Genomic DNA, 26,528 nt, shown 5'->3' on the forward strand with positions numbered 1-26,528 from the left:
GCTTGCCAGACCTTACCAACACAGTTGCCTTTACATTTCCAATACTGCAATGGTGAATTGGTCTTTCAATGAAACATCAGCTCAGCTGTGTCAGAGTCAAAGCCCATCGATACTGTAAGGAACAATAACTGACACTGAAATATTACACAGCGTAAGGCTGGAAGGTTAGGATTCAGATTATATAAAAGCCCTGAATATATATAAAATATGAAGAAGATATTTACAATTATATTTGATCGGTGTTTTAAAGAACCAAGCATGATGTCTTCATTGCAAAAACAGACCTTAATCAGCCACATTCAGCACTTATTTAATCAGCCAACAGCATGTGAATACAGTTAGCCAACAGCACTGAGCATGAGTTCCCTTTATCTACACATGCCACAGCAGCAATGGGCAGCTTTTCAGTCAATTATATTTTTTAAACCATGTTCAAAAGCCATGATAGAGAAAGTATCAATGAGTTTACACAACTATAACAGCAGTAGAGGTAATAAAGGACTCAGTGACTGACATTGTGTTGAATGGAAATATTAGCTTGGTTTAAGTTTCTCTTTTCTCTTTTTTTTCATTATGAGGGAAGGTGCCCTCACCATCTTCATTTAAGTTAATTCTATTTAAAGAGAAAAATACAGACATACAAACAACAATGAAACATCAAGATTCAGCAATCAAAATAATCAGAACTGGGACAAGACTGATGTTAAAAATTCCATCAATGTCATTAGCTTACTGGCCTTCCATATTCTGTATGTCTCACATATGTTTCTAGCTTTGCAATTTGTGATGCAGATAATCTCCACATTCCTTGCATGTTAAAAAAGCAGTGCAACAGATGAACATGCTCAGTGCAAGCCAAGGCCAGAAGCAAAGTCCCATGCGTTCCACCTGCAGTCCTGCATTCTTTCACTGCGAGGAACTATTAGATTTAAATGTGTCAGAACGGGGAGCAAAAACTTTACTACACAGTAAACACTGTCTGTCTAGTCACTTGAATGCCTTCAGCAGATCAATGAAACGATGCTACGATTTCACTTTTTCCTTTACTTACACCTGAAGTTTACTCTTAAGAAGGCAAAATTGGGAGACATCCCAGTGAGCCAGCACTTAAGGCACGTTGGTGCAATCAGCTTAGCAGCACAGCTAGCACGATCCCCCCATTAAAGATTTCGCACTGGATTATTCCTTTATGTTTCAGTGAGTACACAAAAACCCCTATGATGTTGTAATGCAATTATGCATGCATGGAAGACTTGCATGTTGCAAAACAAAATGAAAGATAGGATGTGACATAAGAGCACCATCTGTCACATATACTCAGCAACCTCAATACATGTCTTATGTAAAAAAATGACATAAAATTCTCTTTCATTCTTTTAAAAATTCTATTTGCCCACTTCTCCATTGGGAAGTGTGTTACACAATTAGTTATGGATGGCATCAGCCTGATCACTTAACTGCATCTTAGGATGGGTAATACTCGTGTTTGTCACCACCACCAGCGAGATGTTCACTGAGGACTCGTAACAGCACAAGAAGTTAGGCCTTAAGAGCAGATCCCACCATTAACCTTCGGTCCCTTGAGTATAGCAAACTAACAGGAAACAATTTCTCTGGCAGCACCAGCAATGTGCAGTATCCTAAGCATCCCTGTTGCTAGAGAACCTCATTCCTGCTATAGCACCAATTGTGAAAGCCAGATGACTAAATTACTTCACAGTTGTTGTAGATCCCTACATTAATCAGACCACTATATTTAGTGCTGGCAACACATATTACACACTAGTGTAAAGAAAGCAGGAAAATGTTATCATAAATATCACTGAAGAAGGAACGTGCTGATTTTCTAGCCTCTTCTTTAAGAACACTGCAGCAAAACCCTCCAGCTATTCATCATGAGCTTCAAAACTAGAACAGTCGTGAATTTTTAGTTTTTTATTTTAGTTTGCAGTGATCACAGTCAAAAGGTTTTGGGGGTTTCCTTTTTAAAGAACTGTCATATATGCGGTGCAGAGCTGGTGAAAGACAGCAACTTGGCAGCACAGAAGACTGAAGTCTCTTATTTGTTCCTAAATAAAGTAGTGCTCAAGCTGCCAGTCCCACAGCAGAGCCAGGCAGATCATCTTAACCTGAAGCGCCCCCCTCTGCCAGCTCTCGAGAGTATTTTATTTTCCAGAGCAACTCCAGCACTTCGCTCTAACGCAGAAATTGTTGAGAAGAGAAAAAAACAGGGCAGAATCTTCTCAGAAACCAAAACCTCTCCTCACTCACAATGGGAGCAGAATAGGGTCTGCCTTTTCTTCTCATCTGCAACAAATGGAAACCATTTTCAGTTCAGATCAGAGGCATCCTCTGGGGGGAAAACAAAACTATAAAATTCCTTAATTTCATTCAGAAGCCTGACAAAGTAAGAGCATGCACCAATTCTATGCGTATACTAGAATTCACAAACTGCAGACAGTCTGAACTGCATTACAACCAGAAACGGATGAAACATGCCGATAGCCGACTGCATCAGTACCGTGCTGGCAACCTGGACAGCAGCTGGTATCAGCTGGGGCCAGCCATAACTGACTGATAAAGCAGCAAGGTGTAGCTTTCACAGAACGTGGAACTTTGTGCAGAGCATTAAACTTGACCCACTGCATCAGAAGAACTGGCTCAGTATAGGGTATGTTCAAAGCAATGATTTTAAAGACTGTAAATATGAATGGCTACAGGCAGGGCACAACAAAAATGGTCTGCAGACTTTCAGCGCTACTATTCTGCCTTAGGAAGGAAAAAAAAAAAAACAACTTGGTTCATTAAAATGCCCATTTCATGGCAGGTTGGAAAGCATAGGAAATGTATTTAGTAGAAACCAACCTTCAAACAATGCAGGGCGGACAGCAACCCAGAGGTTCCTCAGTGTGAGCATTAGCAAAAAAAAGGCATTTTCAGCCCCAGCTTTGTCACTTTGCATTACACCCACTGCTTGGACTGGGCAGATGACACAGGAATTTCATTCAGCAGCTGCAGCTGTTTGAAAACTGGGTCTGCCATGGTGGCCAAGCTGCAGCTGCTGAATACCATCTCCTTCCGAAGCTTCTAAAAGCCAAAATTTGGATTCATTATTAAAATTAGTATTCCCATTACTCAGATGTTCAAATCTAGCCGAGGCACAGTATAATGAGAAACTGTTTATACCTTACGGCAACCTGGGGTTCTTGTCACCTGTTCACTCTATGAAAAATAAACTGAAATCTACATTAAAGAAGATAAAAACAAACCACTACTAGTAAGTCAACTTCCCTGGTTGACAATGCTGGACAGGGACTGAAAATTCAATGGAGTAGAGTTAATTTTACCCGCTTACATTCACCACCCCTTGAAGAAGGTGGATCTTAAAGCAGGACTACGCACACAGTGTGAGAACAGGCAAATCTCTACTTGTGCTGCTCTTCCTAGGCTCAGCACGGATCTGAAGATCCCTGAGTGCCAGATTAGTCCATCCTAACAGCATTGAACAATGTAAGCACACTTCCTCTCTTTTAAAATGAAACAGAGGCCAAGCCTGGAGTACAAGAGAGTACCTAACATTTATCTGGAAAATACTACTCAGATTTAGAACCAAAAATAAAAGTTTAAGGCATTGATTGAGAAGATGAGCTCAGAAACTCTAAGACCTGCCAGTCAAGTGAAAGATGGATGTCAGCTATTTCAGACTGCGCAAATTGGAGTCCACAAAAGCCCATTCAGCTTGAACATGCTGGCTTCCACTCCGGCACAAACGGTTCTGGGGGTGGTTTTATCTGGAACAGCTCCATGATTCAAACACACACTCAGATGGATGAACAGGAGATGCAAAGAAGTGCAGCACAAGTCATGGACGTATCCCATCATAATCTTAGAGACACAATATTTATAATACAAGTGATTAAAGCATAAAAATGACACTATCCAACTCAATGATTTGGAGCTACCAATTTAAAACTCTAAAAACTGTTTTGTATTTATTGCTTTTCCAGGCTACAGATTTAATACTTGTGGGCTTTTACAGGCAATCACAATTTATCTACAAATATTAGAAGTCAGAACTCTTTTATCATGTATAAATGTAAACTCCTATTCATCTCTCAAAAGCATATTAACATTTAAATGAACTGTTCTGTATATGTCAAATGTTAATGTAAAGTTGCATGAAGTAATATATACCAATAAAAATCCTGCAATTCAATATTATGAATTGTTCAAGGTGATAATGTAAATGATGTTAACAATAACACTGACATATCTGGAAGTAAAAAATGCTAATTGTAGTCATTCTTTTTCACACAATACCAAAAGATAATTTAATAACAGTTTTTACACAGAGACACTGATGGCAACAATAGATCTCAAAAACATGATTACTCCCAAGAAGAATTTTTCACTTTTCTAAGTGTTCATATTATCTTTTATGGCTAGATCCTCCAAAATCAGCAGGGAAAAAAAAGCATGCCTAGTGTAGAGTTTATGCCAGGATTCAGAACTTAGCAGCTTTTTATGCAATGCATTAGGAATGTTGTATTTAAAGGAATCTTTGGATGCTTGGTTATTTAAATACATTTAAATGATAAAAATGTACTTTCCCTACCCATTAGCCCAGTACAACTTCCCATATTGGTGAGTCACAGCACAAGATAGCACTTCCCAGAATTTACAAAATATTTCTGAGCATCAGTCTTGGCTTCTAGATGACCCTGACTTCACCAGTGAACAAAACTAACCCGCATACATGTGAATTCATATCCTGATATCCTCTCCTTTTTTTTCTTTTCTTTGCCAGAGGAGGTCAATAAAGTTGAGAGAAAATGGGTTCATTAACAAGGCCTGAGACACCCCTGACATTCTCTAATGGTGCCTGGGAGCGCTGACCGCATCGCTGCAGCTCTGGTAGCAGCTCTCTCTAATCTGACCTTTCTTCTCCTGTACGTGACAGGCACTCTCACTGTCTCTTAACAAAGTGCTTATCAAAGTAAACTTGCACTGTTCAAGGCAGCAATGTAGATGGCAATGTAGTACAGTCTGTGTGCATAAACACTGATGGAGATATATTTTAGGAACATGTTTATTCACAGAGAAAAACTTTCACTGTTCCCAGCTACCTTCATCTCTTCTGGCAACACTACGCACACCAAAGACAAGATCTGGAAAGAGGAGATACACAAGGAAAGTACTTGTAAAAACATGGTCATTACAGGATGAGGAGATTAAAGAGAGAGAGAGAAGGAAAAAAAAAAAAAAACAGAATGAAAAGATGTCAAAATCCACAGCTATAGATACGAAGAATGTCACTACATGCTAAATGTTTGAAACCTGTGATACTGCATATATAGAGCATTACACTTATTTTAGGCGTGCAATGAAAATCACCAAGTGAGGCACAGACCATATTTCCTGTCTGCCAAGATGCTGCTTTAGATCCTGAGCATTTAATTTTTCCCTTGTAACATGTTGACAGCAGAACTGGAACTGGATCTGTACATTCCTTTTGCAGCTTAGAGAGTACAAAAGATCCTTGTCTAGAATCAGCCAAAGACAGAAACAGAAATGCAAGTTTTGGCAAGTGTTGTGAGCATACAAAATAACATTTTTTAACATGTGTTTAAAACCTGTAACTGCTTTGCTGTTTTGAAGTCCAAACACTACGTCAATGACTTGGAATCACCACCTACACTTGTCTGAAAAAAATTACTTCCAGCAACCTTCAAATGTTCAAACTGCACCAGAGGTACCCTAACATGATCCATGTCTTGTAAGAAAGGTGTGACAACGGATCCACCTGATGTCGTACCAATGAGCCTCACTCTCTCAACGTCTTACAGAATCATCCCAGCAGCTGCAGTATGCTGACGGACACATCCCTTTGGGGCTGGTAGAGTTGATTGTGGAACAGAGCCAAGCATCCCAAAGACTTGTAGACTCCTTCCTTTTAATGTCAAGCCTGACTTACCATGATAGGAAAGAGACATCAATACAGCTGACAAAGATGTTTAAATTACCACACTAAGGCCCTCCTGTCATAACAGCAAATTTGAGAGCTACAACTGTAAGGTCACTGAGCTCATCCCAACATCTACACAGATGTTGCCGTCTTCACCAGTGCTTTACGACTACGCACCCTGCAGCGCTCAAGCTGTTAAGATATTCCATGCCAGGTTACTTTGCTCTCTCCTGCATGCATACAGTTTTACACCATGCAGAACCTGAGGAGTTTACAGAAAAAAAAAAGAGTTAAAGAAAACGTTGACAAATCAAAGTTTCCTGCAGATTAATTCCTGCCCCCTACAGTCTCCCTGGTGCTCACAAAGAAACAGTCTTATCTTCTGAAAAAGCATGACTGAAAACTGTGATTTATGCATCTTACTCTGAAAGCTGTTGTCATTTTGATGTTTTAAAGATGAACCAAGAAAATTCCTTCTGCATAGAAATATTCTAACAGCCCCAAGCCCAAATGAACACACACACACAAAAAAAGGGTCAAGATAACTTACACTAAAAAGGAAGAAATATTTTTAATATTTATTAAATCATGCATCTATATAGCAAGACCCTCATCTGTTTTTAAATTATGATCTCTTCAACCTTGGATCCTTTTTAAAGAGTAGTGCAGGGACTTCTCATTCAAATATGCTGTATAAGAAAGGAAGATATGAAATCGATTTGAATTTTTAAAAGGGCAACATAGTATTGATGAAAAGTCCAGCAGTGGGCTCGTGTCCTCCAGCAGTAGTGAAGAATAAAGTCTCAGCATTGTATAGTGAAAAATTATGTACAGGATGCAAGAATCTAACAGAGAACTTTCATTTCAGTACTATCAACAAATTCAGCAGAATTTAAAGGGTTACCAAGGCATGCTCCTTCTCTGACTGTGCACAGATTCAGCACCTTTTCTGCTGTAATTGATCTTTTAGGAATGTTCTACTCAGCTTCAGAGATGCTTTCAGAGTTCAATAGATAGCTGAGAAACTGAAAAGAACTGCACAGAATTTTCCTTTTTCTTACTCCTTGGGAAGCAACACAGAAACATTCTGAAATATTCACAGGGAAGACTAATTTTAAGTCATGGAGACATGAAACCCTGGAAAGAGATATGACAGAATATTGCTCAATATTATATTGTTGCTGGAGGAAAGATCGCTGTGGTAAGGAAAGTGGAATGAAATTGAACAGTACAAAGACAAAAAAAAAAAAAAAGTCTCTAAAATGTCTGCTATGACTGATGGCAAACCACGCAAGAACAGCAGAGGGCCCAGAAGGGCAACCAGAGGTCTGCCGTGGCCCAGAAAGCTGAAGCCCTAGCTCCAGCACTGGAGCAGAACTGAAAATATGATGTTGCTGACAGGTGGCTGTTGAAGCTCTTCTAAGTTTTGTTTTTTTTTTTTCCTTTAAACAAGCGTTTTACTTTACTCTTGTTTCTGTGTCTTCTAATAAGATTTCTGTTTTTTCCACAACCAGTATTTGTTCTGCAGGACCCACCCCACCCAGGATACCCTCCCACTTTGGAAGAGAACTGATAACTACATTTTATAATATTTTTTTTCAATCCTTTGAGAACACAAACGATAACAAGCGTATCTTTGCCGTACTTTCTCCTTCTTCTCACAGGGAAAGTAATGCTGAAAGTTTTATCAAAGTCAAGATCTTGCACATCAGTTGCATCGCCTCACTCACTGTGCCAGTTAACCTACCAAACCAGATGTATTGTTATTGAAAAGTTACGGCGACATTATTCTCCACCAGTGTACCACTTCTAAGTATCTGTAATTTAATAATTTAGTATTTTTCCTAAACCTTTTATGGAGTTAAAATTGAGCTGCAGAATATTAAGCAGACTGAGTTCTCCTCATTTTGAAAGGTAAGTAGCAAACCTTAAAAAAAAATAATAATAATCAGGTAAACAATAGGGCTGTGACCAAAAAATACATCCAACCTGAAACATCTCAGAAAGGTGTTGTTAAACTCAAGAATGATATCAGAACATTTAAAAGTGAGGGAATTTCAGTCTAAGCGCCAAAGAAGCGCAGCTCTGGACAGCCCTCCAGGTACACGTGCATGTAGCAGGGTGGCTGCACAGCTTTAGTCACGTTCGATCACTTCGTGAGAGGTGTACCACCAAGTTGTTTGCAGTATCAGGGATTGGACTGGCTGATGCAAACGATTCATACAGTCGTGTCATTATCACCTTACCTTGTTGGGATTTTTTGACCTGTTTTCATTTCTCACAAATGTCTTTATCGTTATTTTGAGAAACGTTACTTGAGCGCGTCCAATTGCACGAGCATTTCCACTTAAAGCTCCTACCCTGGACACCTCTGGAATGGCACTTACTTGCATCACTGAAATAAACAGCCTCAAACCTTTCAATCCTTTTCACTCTAAAAAGCGCCACCGCCTTTCTCCGGACCTCCCCACTTTTCAGAGGTGCGCTGCGGGAGATTTAAGGAGATCTCGTTCATTTACCCAAAACCACCATAAAAAAATATTAGAATTATCCTTGGCCGTACTCTTCATCCACCTTGAAAGCCGCTTACCCTTTAAGACCTGCATATGCGGAAACGGAGCGGGGGGCTGCACCCAGGGCACCCAGTGCCTTCCTCCCTCGCCCCTCGGGCCGCCCCCAGCCCCCCGGCCCGGCAGCAGCCCGCCGCCCCCCGCCCCGCTCACCAACAGGGGGACGCCGTAGGTCATGGTGCGGCCCCGCCACAGCCGCCGGAGCCGCTCCATGGGCCCCGGCAGCGCCGCCCTCCCTCCTCCCCTCCGTGCCCGGCGGTTCCGGGCCGCCACAGCCGCTCCCTCCGGCGGCGAAACGCGGCCGCGGCGGCGGGGTTCCGCGGGGAGGCTTAAAATGGCGGAGCCGTGCCGCTGCCGCGCTGTGTGAATGCACCGCGTCGTTGTCTGAGGGAAACCGCGTGCGTGAGGGGCAGTTGGGTCTCTCTTCCAGGACTCTGGACGTTCAAAGTTACTCGCTGCAGCATAGCCCTTAGGGGGAGGTGAAAGCACTGTCCCCAAAACTGCAGCAAACCCGAGCTTGGCCCTGAATTACCCTGCTGAAATACAATTCCCTTTGGGTGTGTACGGCAGAGGAGCTTGCCCTCGCTAAAGACACCTTTGAAGTTGCAAAAATGAGTAAACAACACAAAACTACAGAGGAAAACTCTCCACACGACCCCGAGGCTGCTGAGCAGCTGCCGTGCGGCCAGGTGGTTTGGGGCAGGATGTCCCTCGGGAGAAGTTCCCTTCTCGACTCCCAGAGGTGAACGCAGGAACGTGTTTCTGCAGACAAATCTGCCCCAGTAGGCAGAGGAAAAGCCTGCAGCGAATAGTTTGGGAAGGAACAAAGGCTCGTGTTTCTGTGTAACGAAGAAAAATCCATGTGAAAATCGATAGCTGCTCCAGCGTTCCCAGCAGGGAAGAGAGCAGCAGTCCCCCTGCCAGCAAGGCGAGGAGTGCCTTTTCTCACTTGCAGAGCTGTAGTACTGCACTGTGGAAGATTTAGCACTGCATATGTACACACTTTTAAGGACTTCCACCAATACAGATTTGTAAGGGTCACAGTCCCCTCTGAGCACACCTGTCTGTGTGGTGTTGAACGTGTGAAAAAGCCCTTCAGCAAGCGGATTTGATTCAAATTCTCGGCATTTTTCTGTGTTCTGCACTTTTGGGCTTCTGCGGGATATTTGGAAAAGGGCTTGGCCTGGGCTAAGTGGACCGCAAAAACAAAACGTGCCACTTTGAAGAATGATGATTAAATGCTGACTAGTGCAAAGGAATGACTAGTTCACTGAATATCAGCAAACGTGGGGATTTTACTGCCATCTCAACAGCCAGCCTGCGGAGCTGAGATCAGGGGCGTTTCAGGAAAGCAGGTGGCATGGAGAGACAAAGAGCTTCCATAGTTTACAAGTGGGGTACCAGGGAAAGCAGGACAGCAGGAAACATTGCCATTCAGATTGGTAAGCACTGAGGGCATCGCTGAATTTAAACTTATACAGCTTCTACCCTCCCCAGTGAGACATATTAATATTCACTCAGTGGATGACCAGTACATAGCCAGCTGAATCTTACTTACAACAAAAGACAAGTCATCTCAACACTGTTAAGGAAAATGTGCAAACCCCAATAGGTTCTGTAGGTGAATACACATCTTCTTTCCTGCGGGCTTTCTTCTGTGATTTTGGACTTTCCATCAAATCTCATTGATCAGGCAGTCCTCAGGGTCTGGCTGTCAGCTGTGTCTTTCATTTTGTTTCCCAAGGAGATAAAACTGCCATGATCATACTGCCAATTTTCCTCCGCTGTTATCCCTTATCCCAATCATGTTACACTCCCAGAAACTTTTAAATCCGATCAAAACAAAGCTGGATACAGCAGCATTAATGGATCATCTACTGAGGTTTAGAACCAGCAGTCATTCATTCCTGGTAGCAATTTAATGTGTTCCCCCATCCCCTCAAACACCTGAACTCCAGAAATGCTGACTTTTGTCTGGGAGTGAAGAGAGCAAAAGAACAGGCCTGTGTTCATCTCTAGGCTGCGTTCAGACTGGGATGAAGTCATCACAGAGCACTCCTATCAGCACTGGGAATGATCTGAAATTAAGAGAATTGCTATTGTAGATACAGAAGTGCTGAGAAGAGCGGTTATTACTTACCTCATTTCTCTTACTGTAACTTTCCATAAAAACAGTTTGTCTTGTAACTCTAATACTACAGCATTACGCTAACCTTACCTTCGTTATTGCTGTCTCACCTGAGGACTATTAGTTCTCTGCTAGAGAAGTAACCCTCAGCTGCTGATGCCCACATGCAGCGTTGGTGCCCTCCCATTCCAGCTTCAAAAAGGGCACAGAAATTCCTGGCAGTAAGTAGAAGGGTTAAGAGTCTGTGCTGGTGCCATTGGGTGCTCTTGTCAAGACTCATAAGCTGCTCTTTGTTTTCACTGATAATTGGTGATATCTAAAATTTTTCCATGGTGTTATAATCTAAAACAGTCAGAGAAAGTAAATATGAAACTAAATGCAAATGTTATATAATTACATAATAATAGCAATAATTCTGTGTTAAGAAGGATAAGACAAGTGCTTAAACCAAACATGCTGTGCTAGAGATGAGCAGTAAATTAGACTTAAAAATGTTTTCATTTTTAATAATCTAAAATGCTGTTAAATTACAGAGATAAAGCTATCACCAATATATATTTTATTTCCACAGTGTGCCTTTGTTCTTGACATTGTTGGTCAATCACCTTGAACAGAGAGGGGTGGGGAGGAACCTTTTTGAAGACTGGAATATATTCTGGTTTTGAATTATGACAGAGGTTTCATGCCTCCTTGTTATGACCCCAACTGCCATAAACAGACTGACAAACATAAAAGTAGATAAACAAACATCTGTTTTTTATGACACTGACAGCTCTTCCCAAGTGTTACTCCCAATATTTCAAGCACATAGTCATGTCCCCAGGAAGGTTGAGTGCAGCTTTCTTGTCTGTGTTACAGTACAGCCAGTTAAACATTTTACTTTGTGAAATACTGTGAGAGGGTTTTCCTCATGAAACGTGCCGCTGGAGCCGTAGTTCTCTCCTAGGTGTGTGCGTGAAGTTTTACATGGAGCTCAGGTGCTGAATGGAAACCCAAGGGCTGGCTGGCTGGCTTTCGCCACGTCAGGAACGAGGCGTTTCTGACTGCAGTTTCCCTGGCCTGCACGGAAGCTCTGGGAAAGCCTTTTCACACTTTACTCCAGAGAAGGACTTTAAAAAGAGATTTGAAAATTCACTGCACGTACTGTGCTGCTGGCTATTGGCAGGCACCCTGGGAACTTCAGACAAATGGAGCTTGCGCTGCTGGTTTAGGCTACAGTGACCATGACTGCAGGGGAAGAGAGTACACAACAGTACATTGTGTAACGTTTCTGGGCAGCAGGATGGAGAATAGGATAGAAAACTTATTAAACATCCCTGGACGAGCCAGGGTAATCAAGATTGGTGCTGGATTGGATACCAGGAGCTGCAGAATTGGTCACAATGCAGTGTTGGCTGTGAGTAGCCAAGGTTAGTAAGGAACATGACTTTAGTTCAGTACAGAACTTGCAGCAATTTGTTCAGATGATAAAAATGAGAGGTGTGTTGTAAAAGGTTTGTTGCCCAAACACACACGCATCACTCCAGGAAGCAGTGGAGTGAGACCATCCTGTGCGTTGTATTTCCATACGATACATCTCACCAAAGCCAAAGCCTCTTTCTTCACGAAGTGTGCGCACATGTAACAAACCATTAAGCACTGCCCGTACAGACACGTTGTACAGCATAGCCAGCCATGAAAGCACACACTTCTGTATACCTGAGCTAAAGAAACAGATAGTTGGACTTAGCACACTCTTGGTCTTGCAGCAACCAATGAAAGGAGACAACCCATCTTAAGCGCTTGTAGGTTTTTTTGGGTGGAGGGAGGAAGTCCTGACTTGGTAGCAGCTGTTGAGAACAGCATTTCTAAAACGGAAACCTTCTGTCAACAATGGGCCTGTTCCTTTTTCATCCTCCTTCGTGTGGCCAAGAGGAGCTAAAAGGGAGAAAGTGGGGTCTGGATTTCCCCTTTGATGCTCTCCCACATCATCTGAATAGAACTCCTAGTGAGGTAACTGAGTGCAAGAGTTGGCGTATGTGTCCTTTTCTCCCTCCTCAGCTTCCTTGTCAGCCATCAGAATGAGCAGAAAAACATCCAAAGACCAGATTTTTGCCAACAGCCGGCCTGGAGAGACTAGTGAGCCAGCTCTGCCCATTTTTCATGCCATTTGAAATAGTGCACACAACAGAAGGCACCATGGTGGCCCATGCATGGGAAGGGTCATCCATGCTTTCCTGATGTGGCCCTAGGTTTCCCCCTCCACCTCCAGAAAGGGAGGAGAAGGAAACACGTTGACATTCTTTGGGTTTGCCACTTATTTGTTACCTTCTTGGTTGGCTCTAAAATAGGCTGGGAAAGGGTGGCTTGGGAGACACCTTTTAGGTCTCATGAGTGCAGAACAAGCTGAAGGAAGTACTGATCTTCCCAGCAGATTCCTTCTCCTCACCTTACTGCTCCAGAAGGCCATATCCCACAAAGACAGCCAGCAACCATCAGCTAGGAGACAGATTTGCCAGCCTGGGGAAAAAGAAAAAGAGGAAACCAGGAACACTGCCTAGAAATAGGGGAACTGAGAGGGGTCTGTGCCAAAAAGCACCAATATAGTCAACAGTCATCTCTGCACCTACTTAGCAGCTGCCTTTAAGCACTAGCCCCATCCTTTTTTTGACCCCAAAGAAAAGCCACAGTAACACATTCATTTTCTAGGTTCTCTTTGTTATTATTTTCAAGAGCAGGACTGTCATTCGAGCTCTTAAACTTGAGTACTGAAAACTGGTGTTTGTAGAACAGCAGCACCTTTCATTTGTCCTTCACGTGAGTTAGAAACCTGATAATTACAAAAGGGATGGGGCTGAGTGGAGCTTGTTGCTGGTCTAAGAGATGAGGTTGAGTTCTGGCTCTGCCTCCTTCACTGGGCGTGAGCAGGAAATTTGCCATCTGGGAATGGCAACCCCAGCCAAAATAGAGTGGAGGCTGCTGGGCTCAAGTGGGTGGGGGAAGAGATAAAAAGATAAAACTGCTCCAGAGGAGGAACGTCACAGTATGGTGCCCCTTGCTCCTACATGTGCTCTCATGCCTGAGAGCCAGCAGTTCTCCATGGATCGAGGAGCATGAGGATCCCGGGAGGAAAATCCAGCTTAGTTGCCACACTCCTTAGCTCGGTGTTGGAGTTCACAATTGTTTTGGCAAGCAACTGTCATGGCAGCCCTTCGAAAAGGGTCTGAAGCTTCTCCTCCTCAGTAGCAGGGGTCTTCCTTCCCCTGCCTTGTCAGGGGAAAATAGAGAAACCAAGGTATGTGAAAGGGTGAGCGAGGAAGAAATAGTACACGAGAGAGGAGAATGTTATTAGAGAGCATACTGGGCACAGCTTAGACCCGGGTATGCCTACAGGTTCGCGAGGTGCCTGAGGCTGAGGGGGTGGCGGAGGTGGAGGGGGACTCCTCATCCGTTGTGTCCCCCTGCTCCTCCTTGTGGAGCCCGAGGCTGATGTGGCTCTGCAGGGCTGCCGGGGTCAGCCACTCCTTGGGGAGGCAGCTCTGGAGGAAGGGGATGCAGGAGCTGAAGTAGGCCAGGCGGTTCACCCAGCGGGGGATCTCCTTCCCGCACAGGATCTGAGGAGCAAACCAAACAAGAGCGTGGTTAATAGTACCCAAACACGTCTGTGGTGGTAGCGTCACCTCCATCTGCACCATCACCTCAGCTGGTGTGCTCCCCATTGCTCTGAAGAGACCTGTTTGAATGCAGGGAGCATCCTCTACAGCCAAAACCACCACCCTCTACAGCCAAAACCAGCTCTAATCGCAAACGACTGCACGCAGCGACTTCTCAACACACACACAGCCCTGCCAGCCATAGCCCGCATCAGCATCTGAGCAGTGACTGGGGAAAACAGCTCATGGCCCTCAACATCTTCGGCCAGCCTGTTCTCCAGGCAGTCCGTGGGTTAAAGGACAGGCCTGCTACTGCCCCTCAATCAAGACAATGACACTCATTTTTAAAATTGTTCAGAAATTTTGGAAAAAGATTTAAGCTGTTGCTGGGCAGACTCCAGGAATCGAGAAGCTGAGCCTGACTAGGCGGATCTCCGGAGATGCCTGAGAAGCTGCTCTTCCTGCTCACTTTTCTTCCTTGTGCCGACATACTGGGTCAGTCAGGTTACAATACCTAAGGGTCCTTTTCCTATTGTCATGTTACCCTTTAATTTCTCCTTGCATAGCATTTCCTAAATGCGGGGAAGAGATCTACAAATGTAAAAATACTAGCTTCTCACTAGGTCTGCGTTTCATTGTACATGCTGCTGGCCCCAACTTGGGTTACACTCTGCTAGCACAGATACTTTTTCTAAGTCGTATCATATTCAGCACAATGAAACACCTTGCTGCATACCGCAGACCCTTCCTTCTGCTGCATTTGCCCACACATACATACAGGTGCCAGATTTTAGTAGCAGTATCTGGCTTAGGCCACATAAAAATTTCCCTTTGCATTTCACCATTTCCCCTAGCAGACACAGAAGAGACACCTGGAACTTACCAGCCTCAAGGATCTGTCCTTGGTAAATACACTGCCTGTGCACCTCTACACCAGCATGCTAGAGCCTGAGGTCTGTGGCAGGTCATAACACCTGAATTCTCCTTCCCACCCAGCACTGTCTCCAAGACAGATTTTGAGGAAATGCCACCCCACAGACCTCGATCTGTACTTTACGTGGATTAGTGCTTCCAGGGCTGTCCACGCTGCACCTTCTGCGAATACTAAGCTCCTTTCATTTCTCTCCCACCTTCTTCCCGTCTAAAACTACACTTAATTTAATACCAATTACTGCAAAAACTAAGAGGTTGTTTGTCTCTAATCCACTAAAGAGCTTATTTGGCGAGATGTCTGTTATTGACAGTGGAAATGCAGGAACCCTGCTTAGAGGTTTCAAGGGATTTTTCAGGGAGCAGCACTGGAGCAGTTGCAAATAGGACAGGCCATACTGCTGGACAGGTCTTAGGACTGATGGCCAGCTGGTCCTTCAAGAGTACTTCGGTCTGGCCAGAACAATCTAAGCTCCAGTCCGGCAGTCACCTGAGTATAAGGAAATTAGCTTACTCCGACAGCGTGGAATTCCCAGTAAGGCGTAGAGAAGGCAGCAAACCTGTGATCATGCTAATTTGACTGTGGAACTAACTTTATTTTGACATGCATTGTTTAAAAAATCAATGTGTGAAAATGAAGACATTGTCATTAGGCATCAAAGAACGAGCAGAACCATTTGGCTTCTTAAATTATTTTCAGGTACAGACTCCTGTTCTTTACTCAATGCCCTGTAAATTACAAGGGTAATCAAGGACTTCTAATTCAGTTCTTAATGGTGTTGCATTTTACTTAACCTCAGACACAGCCATATGAATCTGTATTTTTGATATTTTTGATCTGTGGACAGTTCCTTCAGTAGCAATTCTTTATCCCCATCCGGATTCCTGGTTTCCATTGCTAGAACTACTGCCTGAATCAATAAGCACAAGCACTCTCTACCTGCATTTAAGACTCATTCATAGAAAATTTGCTGATCTATTTGATTTTCTCATCAGACACCTCTGATCATTTTCATGAGAATACTGCTGAATTTTTAAAACTGTATTCAATATCTTCTACTCGAACATTGAACTTGAGCCAAAACCAACAAATGCAGCAGAATTGCCTCTAGATTTTGTAGCATTTCTCTTTCTTCCTGCCCAGGAACTCAGGCAACATATTGCCAGTGTAGAAAGTGACTCAGTTCAGGCTCCTTGTGATGCATGCATACATGTGAATTTAGTTCTCAAGCAACCATAGGTCTTACTAAAGATTTCTCCCCCTCAGATATTAATAGAAAAACAAAAACAGGGTATGATTCTTCAGAAAATTAGCAGAAAAGATAGAACGGAACAAGGTAAGACTGCTTGAAAGGGAAATACAGCTTTAAAATCTGTCTTTCTTTCCTAAGCAGATTCCCTAGCAAATGAAATAGCACTTCCAAATGTGGAAGTGGTGCTAAAACATTTGCTGTTTGTTTATGGGAGCTTCTTCACCCAGAATGAATCAGTGAGGCCAGGAGGAGCCATAAAAAGAACTGAGAGATGTGTGGGCACCATGACATCAATCAGCAAAGGGCTGTTTGTGAAGCTTAAGGATAATGATAAAGTCAAAGTGGTTTCCCTTTCCTCAGTCGTGTTTGCCCTTGTCTCTTGTCAGCAAAGCCTCGTTACTATTCCACAGCAAAACACAATGCTCAACAGGAGCAAAAGGGCAACTGCAGGGAACTCCACTAACACTATAACCTTCTCCTCTGTTTTCAGCTCCTTGCCATAGATTGTGTCATGCTAGATCATCCAGCCGTACTTGGCTCATGGAGAAGCCTGACTGTGATGGGATTGAGCCAACCGAACTTAAATAAAACAACACAAGTAAGATGAAGTGGGTGTTTTCCAACTGCGTATGAATCCAAAGAAAAATTACTGCAGCTCTTTAAGGCAATTCTCAACTGAAAACCACGCACTGGAACGATGATAAACTTACAGAACCCTTTTACCATCCACTGTTTCCACAAGAATATATATATATTTTTTTAAGGTTCTTAGAAATTTGGCATTTTAGAGTTTTTTCTTGCCTGACAACCAAGTTGTTTTTTCTCTTTTGAGAGGGGTAAACTTCCCTGTGATGGGTCATGTAGCTGTCCTGTCAAACTCAGCAGATAAGCTGCTATGGGTCAGAAATCACTTGTCCTGGCCATCCTATCAAATTGTCCTGCTATCATCCCTTTCAGAAATACCCAGTGGCCACTCCAGAAAACCTACCACAGCTACAGCAGAGCCTGAGCTTGACACCTGAATAAAGCACAGCTGAGCCTCTTGGTATGGCAGCTGACTGGGGAAGGAACTTTAAAGAAACAACCAGAGCCACAGAAGGGCTAAGCCTATGTGAGATGCAAGCCTGAAATGTAGCTCAGGGGTTGTAGCTTACCTGAGGCATGTAAGCGCTTGGGTTGGGCAACCCTGAGTAGTACAGGAGGGGCTGGACTATGAGCAGCAAACCTCAGGCCATTCAGGGTTTCCCTAAGCTCTGCAGACCTCCTGTGAATATTGTCCGGCTATCATTGCTGAGCATAGCTCTTCCTCATCTTCCCGCTCTGTGAGGTGCCTGAAGGCGTGAGTTATTCCACCCACCCCGCAGAGACAGCCAGCCACTGCCGCAGACTGAAATCCAGCCCCTGGGACAGCGGGTGCAGCTTCTGCTTGCTGGCCGAGACGAGTCCCCACTTCAGGCAGAAGCCCCCGCGCAGGCTGCGTGTACTCACAGCTTCCACTGAGCGGCACCTTGTGACTGCCAGCCAGGGCTCCCACAGCTGCAGCTGCTCCTGGGGGCTGCACAGGAGCTGCAGGGGACTCTGCAGATGCAGCTGGGTCAAACGGAAGCAGCAGTTCAGGCATCCGTGGCTGAAGCCGAATGTGAGGGAGAAACGGGACCCGGCAGTTCGGGTGCTATTTCTGCACGGCTGTCAAATCCACACCGGGATTTCAACTCATCAAGAAGCAGCTCATTTAGGGTGTAAAAAGAACCTCTGAGCATCTTTAGCCGTGCCATTTGGCAGGAAACAGACCCTAGTTAAAACATACAAACAGCCCTGGGTGTAAGGACTGTAGCTCATGACTCTTCCCTCCCTTAAGTGCCCTAAGAGCTAGGATTTATTTCTCAGCAAGACCTTACAGCTCCGTGTAAAGCTTTACCTTGAGCAGGAGAGCATTTAGCAGCTGGGAAACATGGGTTTGTATGCCATCCAGCTACAGAAGAAGCTGAGTCTTCTGCCTTACAGAGAACAATGCAATCAGCCTGCTGTTATCCTCCTCTTTCTTCTTTTTTGAGGCAGGGAGAAGGTATGTGCCGCATTCTGTGAACACTGTTAAAATATACTAGACATAATCTGAGGTAGTTTAATGGACTGAGCCCCTTCCAAAAGAGGGTGAAGGGCTGATTAGTTGTGGATCCTAAAAGAAAACGCACAAATACAATAAGTTCAGTGCTGTGCTGGATTGTGCAAATTGGGGCAATTCAGGCCATGCATAGAAGTCTAGGTCAACACACTTAGGTATATGTTTTTTTAAGTGAGCCCTTCCAGAGGCACCATGCAATACTCTGATCCATGAAAATCAAGCTGTGCGGAGGCAACGTTAACATTCCTCAAGCAATGCGTGCTAATTACTTCAGTCCTTGTCATGGTGCTGAGGCTCTTGAGAGTTCAGCACTGAACATCTGCTCAGCCACCCACGGCTACTTCCCCTCAGCAGCCCTGCTTAGAATGAGGTGGCGGCCACGCAGGGCACGTATCCATGGAGCTGCTGTACAGTGTTCCCTTGGCACATCTCAGAGAACGCAAAGGGGCTTACTGCTGCCTGAGGGAGTCCAACACACAGCCCACAGCACTTCAGGAGCAAAGTCTTCAGGGTCCAAGGGGAATCTTTCCTGTGTTTGCTCCTGTAAGGCCTAGACAACACAGCATAGACAGCACTTATCTGAATTTCAGAATAAGGCCATTAGACACAAACCAGCACACCTGCCCAGGCAAAGCTCGCAGGCTGCACTATGGCAGCCAGACGCATGTGTAAAAAGAGAAACATGGCAATGCAATCAAATTAGTACTTGGAGACACATGGAATAAACCATTAACCCAGTGCAGGAGGACACCTTTGCCCAATGCTCACAGAGCTGAGGAAATCTGCGTGTCTCAGCAGGGAACATACCTCTAGCTCTGCCCTGCAAATGTGACTACACAACATCTAATGGACCACATTTAGGGCAGAATTACAAGAGGCATCACTGATTTGCCGTGTACCAACACTGCAGCATAGCCAAATGCCTCTGGGCATGAAAGTGCTTGTAACCAGCACTTCTAAGTGCAGCCAGCAGGATGACAAGGTAGGCAGCAAGCAGCCTCCTAACAGATGACCATTTCAGCAGCGCCGAGTGTAATTAAGTTGGGCTTGTAACTGATATTTAAAATACTGCAAACAACTGTGATTCATTTCTATTATCATGATGGCATGGAAAGGAACTCTCTTTTCCTAGCAGGTGCTGCTTCAAGGCCAGTGGCTGAGAACAGCTGTTACCCAGTATGATCATCCATATGTTATGGTATAACACAGATATATATATATGTATAAACACACACGTGTTATGGCTGTCCTGAACACGACCAGGCCAACCCACGTCCACAGAGTGATGGACATGAGCAGCATCCTTTTTTCCTGAATAGCTAATCAAGAAAATCCTGTGTTTCAGTCTCAGTCTGAAGCCTTGTTTCCTTACCTCAGTAAGCAGCCGGTTACTGAGGATGGAGAGACAGTGAGAAGAGAGAATACAGGAACCCATAGGAACAGGGAAAGACTTTGTCTGGCAGGACTGCTAAGCAAAAGCTTCCAGTCTCAAAAGCCTATCAACACTCTTAGTTCATTTACACCTCTGACACTTTTCATTTATCAACAGGCATTGGTGAAAAGGACAAGGTTTTTCCTTGCCAGCTTTATTTGTGTAAAGGAGGCATGTCCTCAGCATTTGTGCACACACACAGACTCAAAGGGTTCACAATGGTGTGTCTAGAGAACTCCCCAGAGACTATGAACTAACTTGGCTCCAAGCTATTATGCTTATTTATAACAGGGTAGGCCACAGGGCATTTGGTTTGGAAAGACAACTGCAAAAATAAAGCAAATAAAGCAAAATAGATGGTGCAAATCCCCCACATTTACAACAGTCCCAGGAAGCTTAAAATGTTGGTTGTTTTGGTTTTCTGTTTTGTTGTTGTTTTTTTTCCCTCCACTCTTAAAATATCTTCACATTTAATCTAAAGTGATCGATCTACCTGAAAAAAAGGGAAAACCTGAAATAACTGCAGAGGCACATGTGGCAAAACCAGACCATTTTCAAAAAATCGGAATGATGTGCTAAGAACTTGCTATTTTGGGGGGTTGATTTCTTTTTCCAATTATTTGCCACCTCATGCTATTCCCCTGCACAAGCAGGTAGACAGAGGAAAGAGGATGGACTGAGAGACCTGGAAGATGCATGTAGGATTTATTCCATTAACCCTTTTTGTTGGGCTGGAATACCCTTTCAGGGTAGCAAGGCTAGAAAGGGTAATGATGGAAGAAGAAATGTATACTTTTATACTAGCCTTCATTCCAAGGACTCCCCAAATACTTCACAAATTTCAACTAATACACAAACCACACTTAGAAATCTCATTTTGCCACTACAGAGAAGCTCTATCTGTAATACCATTTAGCAGATTACTAACAGTATACAGTTGTGCATATTTACAGGCAGAATTGAGAGAAAAATGACATCCATCTGAAACCATGAAGATAATTTATGGGTGCAGGATGTCTTTATTAATAAGCTGCTTCTGGATGTAAATGGTATTTAAGAAACAGAAAAGCAAGACAGCCTGTTCCCCAAAGAGCTAGCGACATTCAAAGGCTACTTGAATGAAGCACGTCTTTCCATCAGCTTTCCTGAAGACTGGCTCAGGTGCCAGGAAACAAAGGTTTCCTAATGTTCTTTCATAGCCCATGGTTGCTTTTCAGTTGGTTGGTTTGTTCATTTCTGTCCCTCTTTCCTGTCTGTTTGGAGTGCTCTGTCCCCTGCCAATAACAGACTAGCACATACACTTTTGTGCAACAAAACACCCATCTCCTCCTCATAACAGAGGCAACTGAAAAGCAACTGTTGACTAAGGAAAACATGAGCATCACTTCGCTCCTTAGGATCTGCTGAAAACTGGTTTATAAAAGCTTCTGTTGCTTTCAACTGTGACACAAATGCCTCCTGAAGTTCCCTTCTGTGATGTTTAATGCCTTCTCTCTGAGCTTTCAGGCTAAGGAAAGCTTCCTAGTTTTTAATAACATTACAAGAGCTCACGTGTGTCTGGGGATGGACCTGGAAAGCTTTAGGGCTGAATTATTTATTGCGATTAAAAAGCTGCCCTCGTTTGGTCCTTGACTCAGCAAACCTGCCTTTCTCAGCAAATTTGCTGAAAGTCAAACTACTTTAAGGAAAGCAAGATTCTGGTGCAAGTCTGTTATATGCTGCCAGTTTTGCCTTGGCTGAAAAAGGACAAGTAACCAGCCATGGAGAAAAGAAGATGTGTCGGCTACCATCTCATGTCACCTCAAGCACAGCCCCACGGCAAGTGGGGAAGTAAAGAAAGATGACTCCCTTCTACCAAGGCTCCAACCACAGTTGTTGAGTCTGGATACAAAGCATTTGACTATGTCCATAATCCCCATCCAATAGGGGCCAGGCTCACCTAGGACGCTAAAGAATTCTTCAAGGCTGACCTAAGCAACCTGAGATGCTTAGGAGATTCTCTTGCCCTCCTGTGTTGAAGACAAATAGGCCAAGCTCACTTCATTAGTCCCCAGGACTACTTCCCAATGCCACTTCAGCTAAAGAACACCACCTCCAGTTCCCCCGAACATCTTTCTCTCTGGGAACTTCTACAAATTCTACCACTTCAAAATGAGCTTCTAAAACCACAAGCACCTTAATTTTGATTTAGGCCGCTCTCTTTTCCTCCTGGAATGTGTTATTTCCTTGTTCATGTAAATAATTAGAGTAGGACAGTTCCCACAGGAGAGGCTGAGGGTAACCCTTCTCCAGAACATCTTGCAGCTGATATTCTGGAGAGTTTTTTGCTGGAATGCAGAAGAGAAGGTAAATAAATCTTTGGTCTAACTTGCTCTCCCATACCCCAGCAAGCTTTCTCTTTATCCAGGAAGCTTGTGGTTAAGTCTTTATCCTAGTGCAGCTCTAACAATTAGCTCTGTGAGGATGTCTTCTGGGAAAAATATTTTCCCAGATAGCATCTCTGAGCACAGTCCTCTGGATCCAATCCTTTGGATGAAGAAATGCTGATCAATAAGGAAACAGATCCTTTGATATTTAAAGGAGTAAAGGGGTGAAAAGGATCCATGAGTACAAAAGAAAGCTGGAGGAGATACCTGTTTTCCTTGAGAGTTTGTAATCCCTCAAATCCAAGTGATCTATCCCAGTTTATGATTCTCTGACATACACAGGTCAGAAAGAAATCATTCCCCTTTCAAGAACGGGAAGAGAAGAAATGATAAAATAATAAAATCTTCTGTCTCTGCTGTCCTCAGGTAAAGTTCCAACATCAACAATCTTTAAGGTGAATCAAATCTGTACCTCTCAATTCATTTCCTAATTATGATGAGCATCAACTTCTTATCTTGCCAAAAGGGCCCATACGACCTACTGACTTTATTGCTGTTCTACAGCTGGCAATTGGAATAAGAGAGGTTATCTTCCCTGGTGCTCACAGAAGCCTCGCTTCTTTGATAATTGCGTGCCGTGTGTCCTATTGCAAGGTGCTAAACAATTTATTTAAATAGCAAGCATTACAGTTGCTTGGCAGTAATCACATTGGTGAAGGGAGAAGGAGTGGTTTCCTTGAGTCATTCCACTTATCCTCCAGTTCTGGTACTGATTCAAAGGTGTTTTTCTCCCTTCCCATGGTGGTTTGCCCTTTTCTGAGACATGCTGTAGCAACTGTCGTCACTCTGGTAGGAACAGGGCTCCATAGCTTATCTAAGATGGGAAACTTCAGAAGCATGGAAAATTGCTGGTGGGAAGTCAAATGAGTCATCTTCTGTTTGTGAATGGGCTAAGCAGCAGAAGCTTTCTCTGAGACTTTAAGTCGCAGTGACAGTGACCTTACACTCAGTACTGAGGAATATCACCGGACTGGAGAAGAACCTGGAAGGAGAAAATGTTCATCCTGCTTCCGATCCTGCAGTTATGGCTGTTTTCTCTAACGATGTCCTTGGGCACCATACACTCTCCATATGCCTACACATGAACAGGGCTCATTATTATTTGCCCCCATTTGAACCCCCTGACAGTCAACCTTTCACCTCTACATGTGTTTGGGGGTACAACTTGTGCCATATGCTTTTGCCTTACCTAGTATCTGCCTTACACAAGTCCAAATTGTATTTAAGAGTTACAGAGTAATCAAGAGCCATGCTCTGCACTGAAATAGAGCTCTCTGGCAGCAATTTCACAGTTCCCAATATCTGTGTGCATCTGCCTTTATCTATGCCCAAAGAACAGGCTTGGTGATAGTATAATTGCATCTCTTTCTCAGCACCCCAAACACACTATTCACAGCAAACTTCCTTGCTTCCTGCTGCTGCAGTAACAAGTGCTCTTGAAAAGCAATGGCATGGTTGTGACCTCAAGCCTGCAGGTCCTTCCTTCCAGACCAGGCATTACTTTGTCTTTCTTCTGAAAGCACAGCTATATTCCTTTCCCTTTACATCTGCTTTACAGAAATTTGTAACTTCTGTCCTTGTTCTGAAAACCAGGAAACTCAACAAATCACATTATGGAAAGGACTAATTATTTTCGCCTCTCTTTTTATTTTTAAAGGCTTTATTTTTTTCCTAATGTTTAATAGCCAATATTTTTCCATCTGGGAGAGTTTAAATAGCCCCTTTCATCAGCCAGGGCAACTCATAAAGAACATAAATATTTTGCTGTTCCGTGAAGGCCATTTGTATGTATTGCTGGAATTGTTAGGAACACAGTGACTTAACAACAGATGATCAAACAGAAGGACTTCACCCAGTATTGATGTGGTCCTAACTGCGTTCTCCCCACACACATAATATTATCAGAATGCTAAAATCCCTGCTGTGTGCCTGCTGCATCACCTCCCTGAAGTGCCTGGAGTACTGACACGCAGCAAGGCACAGAAGCTCAGAACAGCATGGAAAGCTTGGGCTTGGCTGCTGGTGGCCTGACTGATTTTTCCTTGCAGAAGTCATAGGCATAAGTCCCCTAAAAGGAATGCCCATCCTCCTGGACAGTTCCTTCAGAGAGCATGGTACTGATACTGTTTGATTTTGGTGACTGTCAACATAAGCAACATGAAATGAACAAGCTCCTTGTAGGCAAGTTGCTAATTCCAGCTTGATGAACCTCTTCATTTTAACCCACAAGCAATTTGCTTAAGTGGTTTTATAAAAATGGGTACCACGGGACCATATAGCAGCAGTCAGAGTGGCTGAAACAACACTAACTAGATTTTCACTAATTAGATCAAGCTCCCTCACCTTCCCACACTGACAGATTGTGGGGGTAAAGGGAGACCGCCAAGGGGTATTAAGTGGTGTGTGTATCAACTACCTTAAATTGAAGCCAGGTACATACACAGGGAGTGCATCTAATTTCTCTCTGATGACTAACCACCAGGAAATTCTGCATTGTGTTACAGCAGAACTTCCTTCAAAACTGTAGCGAAGATGGTATGCAGCACTTCCTGGGCAGAGATTTACAATCTGGGGTAGTTCTTCACTTCTTAAACATTCTGAAGTTCCCTGATGAGGAAATACTTCTCAGAAAATCCACAGGAAAAGATTCCTGATCACACACAGCATGTTCACTGAATCTCACTCTGAGAAAGCTTTCTCCATGAAACAGCATCGGAGAAATTCAAGTCTGAACTTCTGCTGCTGAAACCACGGCACTCGCAGTTTTCTTTCCACAGGAGTTGCTTTGTTAATAGATCCATCCAGCTTTGATCCAGTCACTGCACGTTAGAAGGCCATGGGGAACTGGCAAAGTGGGGAAGAGATCTAAGTCTTGAGCGAGTCCAAACACGCTTTGCAGTCTGCAGCAGCGAGAAAGGAAAATTCAGAGCTAAGTACCAGCAAGGGAGTAACAAAGCCCCTTGTAACTCACAAGTGAGCGTGGGCAGGAAAATCAGAAGGCCCAGAAAGGATGTGTGGAATTGTAGGGAGAGGCTTAAGCACCACAGTGGCATATAACAGCACAGCTAAATGAGTTTTTTCCAGAGGTAAGTATCAAGAAAAAGGCAAGCCCAATCGTTGAGTAGAGCTTATTTGCCTGTGCTGGACCTGCTGCCGTCCAGGGATTTTTCAAGATGCATGGCCAAATGTTCATGACATAGGTCTGGACATCCCCTAACCATTAACATAGTCAGTCTGCTTTGCCTGCTTAGACACCAAGTTTTATAACTGTTAAAGACAACAACTGCCAGTTACCATGGTGAGACCTGAAGCATCGTTATATTAAACATGAATTTAACGGAATAACTGTTCGTAGGCAGAAGTAGATGAAAGATTTTAGATATATGTTCTATTTGCTGAGAAAATACTATTAAAAAGGACAAGAAAACAGAAACTTTGCTTTCAAAGTCCTACTCCTGTGACTTCAAGCAGTCCGTGTGAGGATGAGGAGCCTGGCCTACAGGTGTCCTGTATGGATATGAATTAGCAAGCCCGCAGCCCAGCAAGGAAGTTAGGAAGGTCACGCACCACGCACAGCCCTCGAGCACACGGCCGTACAGCCACGTCTCCAGGCTTGCCAGACCCATTTGTGAGAACACCTGAACCCACACATCACCACACAGCTCTCAAGTTCCAGCTCTGATAGGGCTTGCTGATATAGAGCAACACAAGCTGCAAGCCAGCTAATTAACCTTCGCAGATGAGAGCTTTTAGGAAGAAATTTCAAACACTTTTCAAAGGAAGGAGATCATCCAGCATACAAGAGGGGACAGTCAGGCACAAAGCAGGGATGAGACTTGCCTGGCAGTAGTCAGGAGGCTCAGAACAACCTGAAGTCACCACACTGCTTGTGCTCCGGGGCAGATTTATTCTGCAAAACAAAGCTTCTAACAGCCTTTCTTTTAAGTCTTTGAATACTTTTTCCCCGTTTTCTGCTTTTAGGTACCACATAACATGGCTGTGCATAAATAGATATTAATTATTATTATTGCTGGTTCACAGATGAAGAGTCTGAAGGAAAGGACAATACA

At 43.7% G+C, this 26,528-nt stretch overlaps 2 protein-coding genes across 12 annotated transcripts in view; both read right to left on the reverse strand.

Moving 5' to 3' along the window:
- COX16 (cytochrome c oxidase assembly factor COX16) overlaps nucleotides 1-13,230 on the reverse strand; it is a 48,023-nt gene extending 34,793 nt beyond the window's left edge. For 2 of the 7 annotated variants that reach the window (XM_083836666.1, XM_083836661.1), the window contains exons 1-2: nucleotides 13,092-13,230; nucleotides 8,689-11,005 (exon numbers count right to left, since the gene is read on the reverse strand). Coding sequence is in view for 2 of the 7 variants with exons in the window: in XM_083836660.1 (XP_083692786.1) it covers nucleotides 8,212-8,358 (147 nt within the window). In the remaining 5 variants the exon portion in view is untranslated. Of the gene's footprint in view, nucleotides 1-8,211; nucleotides 8,516-8,555; nucleotides 8,575-8,688; nucleotides 11,006-13,091 lie in introns of those variants that run through there. The other 5 variants (XM_083836663.1, XM_083836664.1, XM_083836665.1 and 2 more) reach the window with 5 other exon arrangements.
- The window catches only part of LOC310899756 (deubiquitinase DESI2-like), a 55,514-nt gene continuing 40,141 nt past the window's right edge, over nucleotides 11,156-26,528 (reverse strand). For all 5 annotated transcript variants that reach the window (XM_083836655.1, XM_083836653.1, XM_083836654.1 and 2 more), the window contains one exon: nucleotides 11,156-14,256. In XM_083836655.1, the coding sequence (XP_083692781.1) occupies nucleotides 14,014-14,256 (243 nt within the window). In that variant the 3' untranslated portion in view covers nucleotides 11,156-14,013. The remainder of the gene's footprint in view (nucleotides 14,257-26,528) is intronic.

Source organism: Anser anser (genome assembly GCF_964211835.1).
Source record: "Anser anser genome assembly, chromosome: 5".
NCBI classification, from domain to species: domain Eukaryota; kingdom Metazoa; phylum Chordata; class Aves; order Anseriformes; family Anatidae; genus Anser; species Anser anser.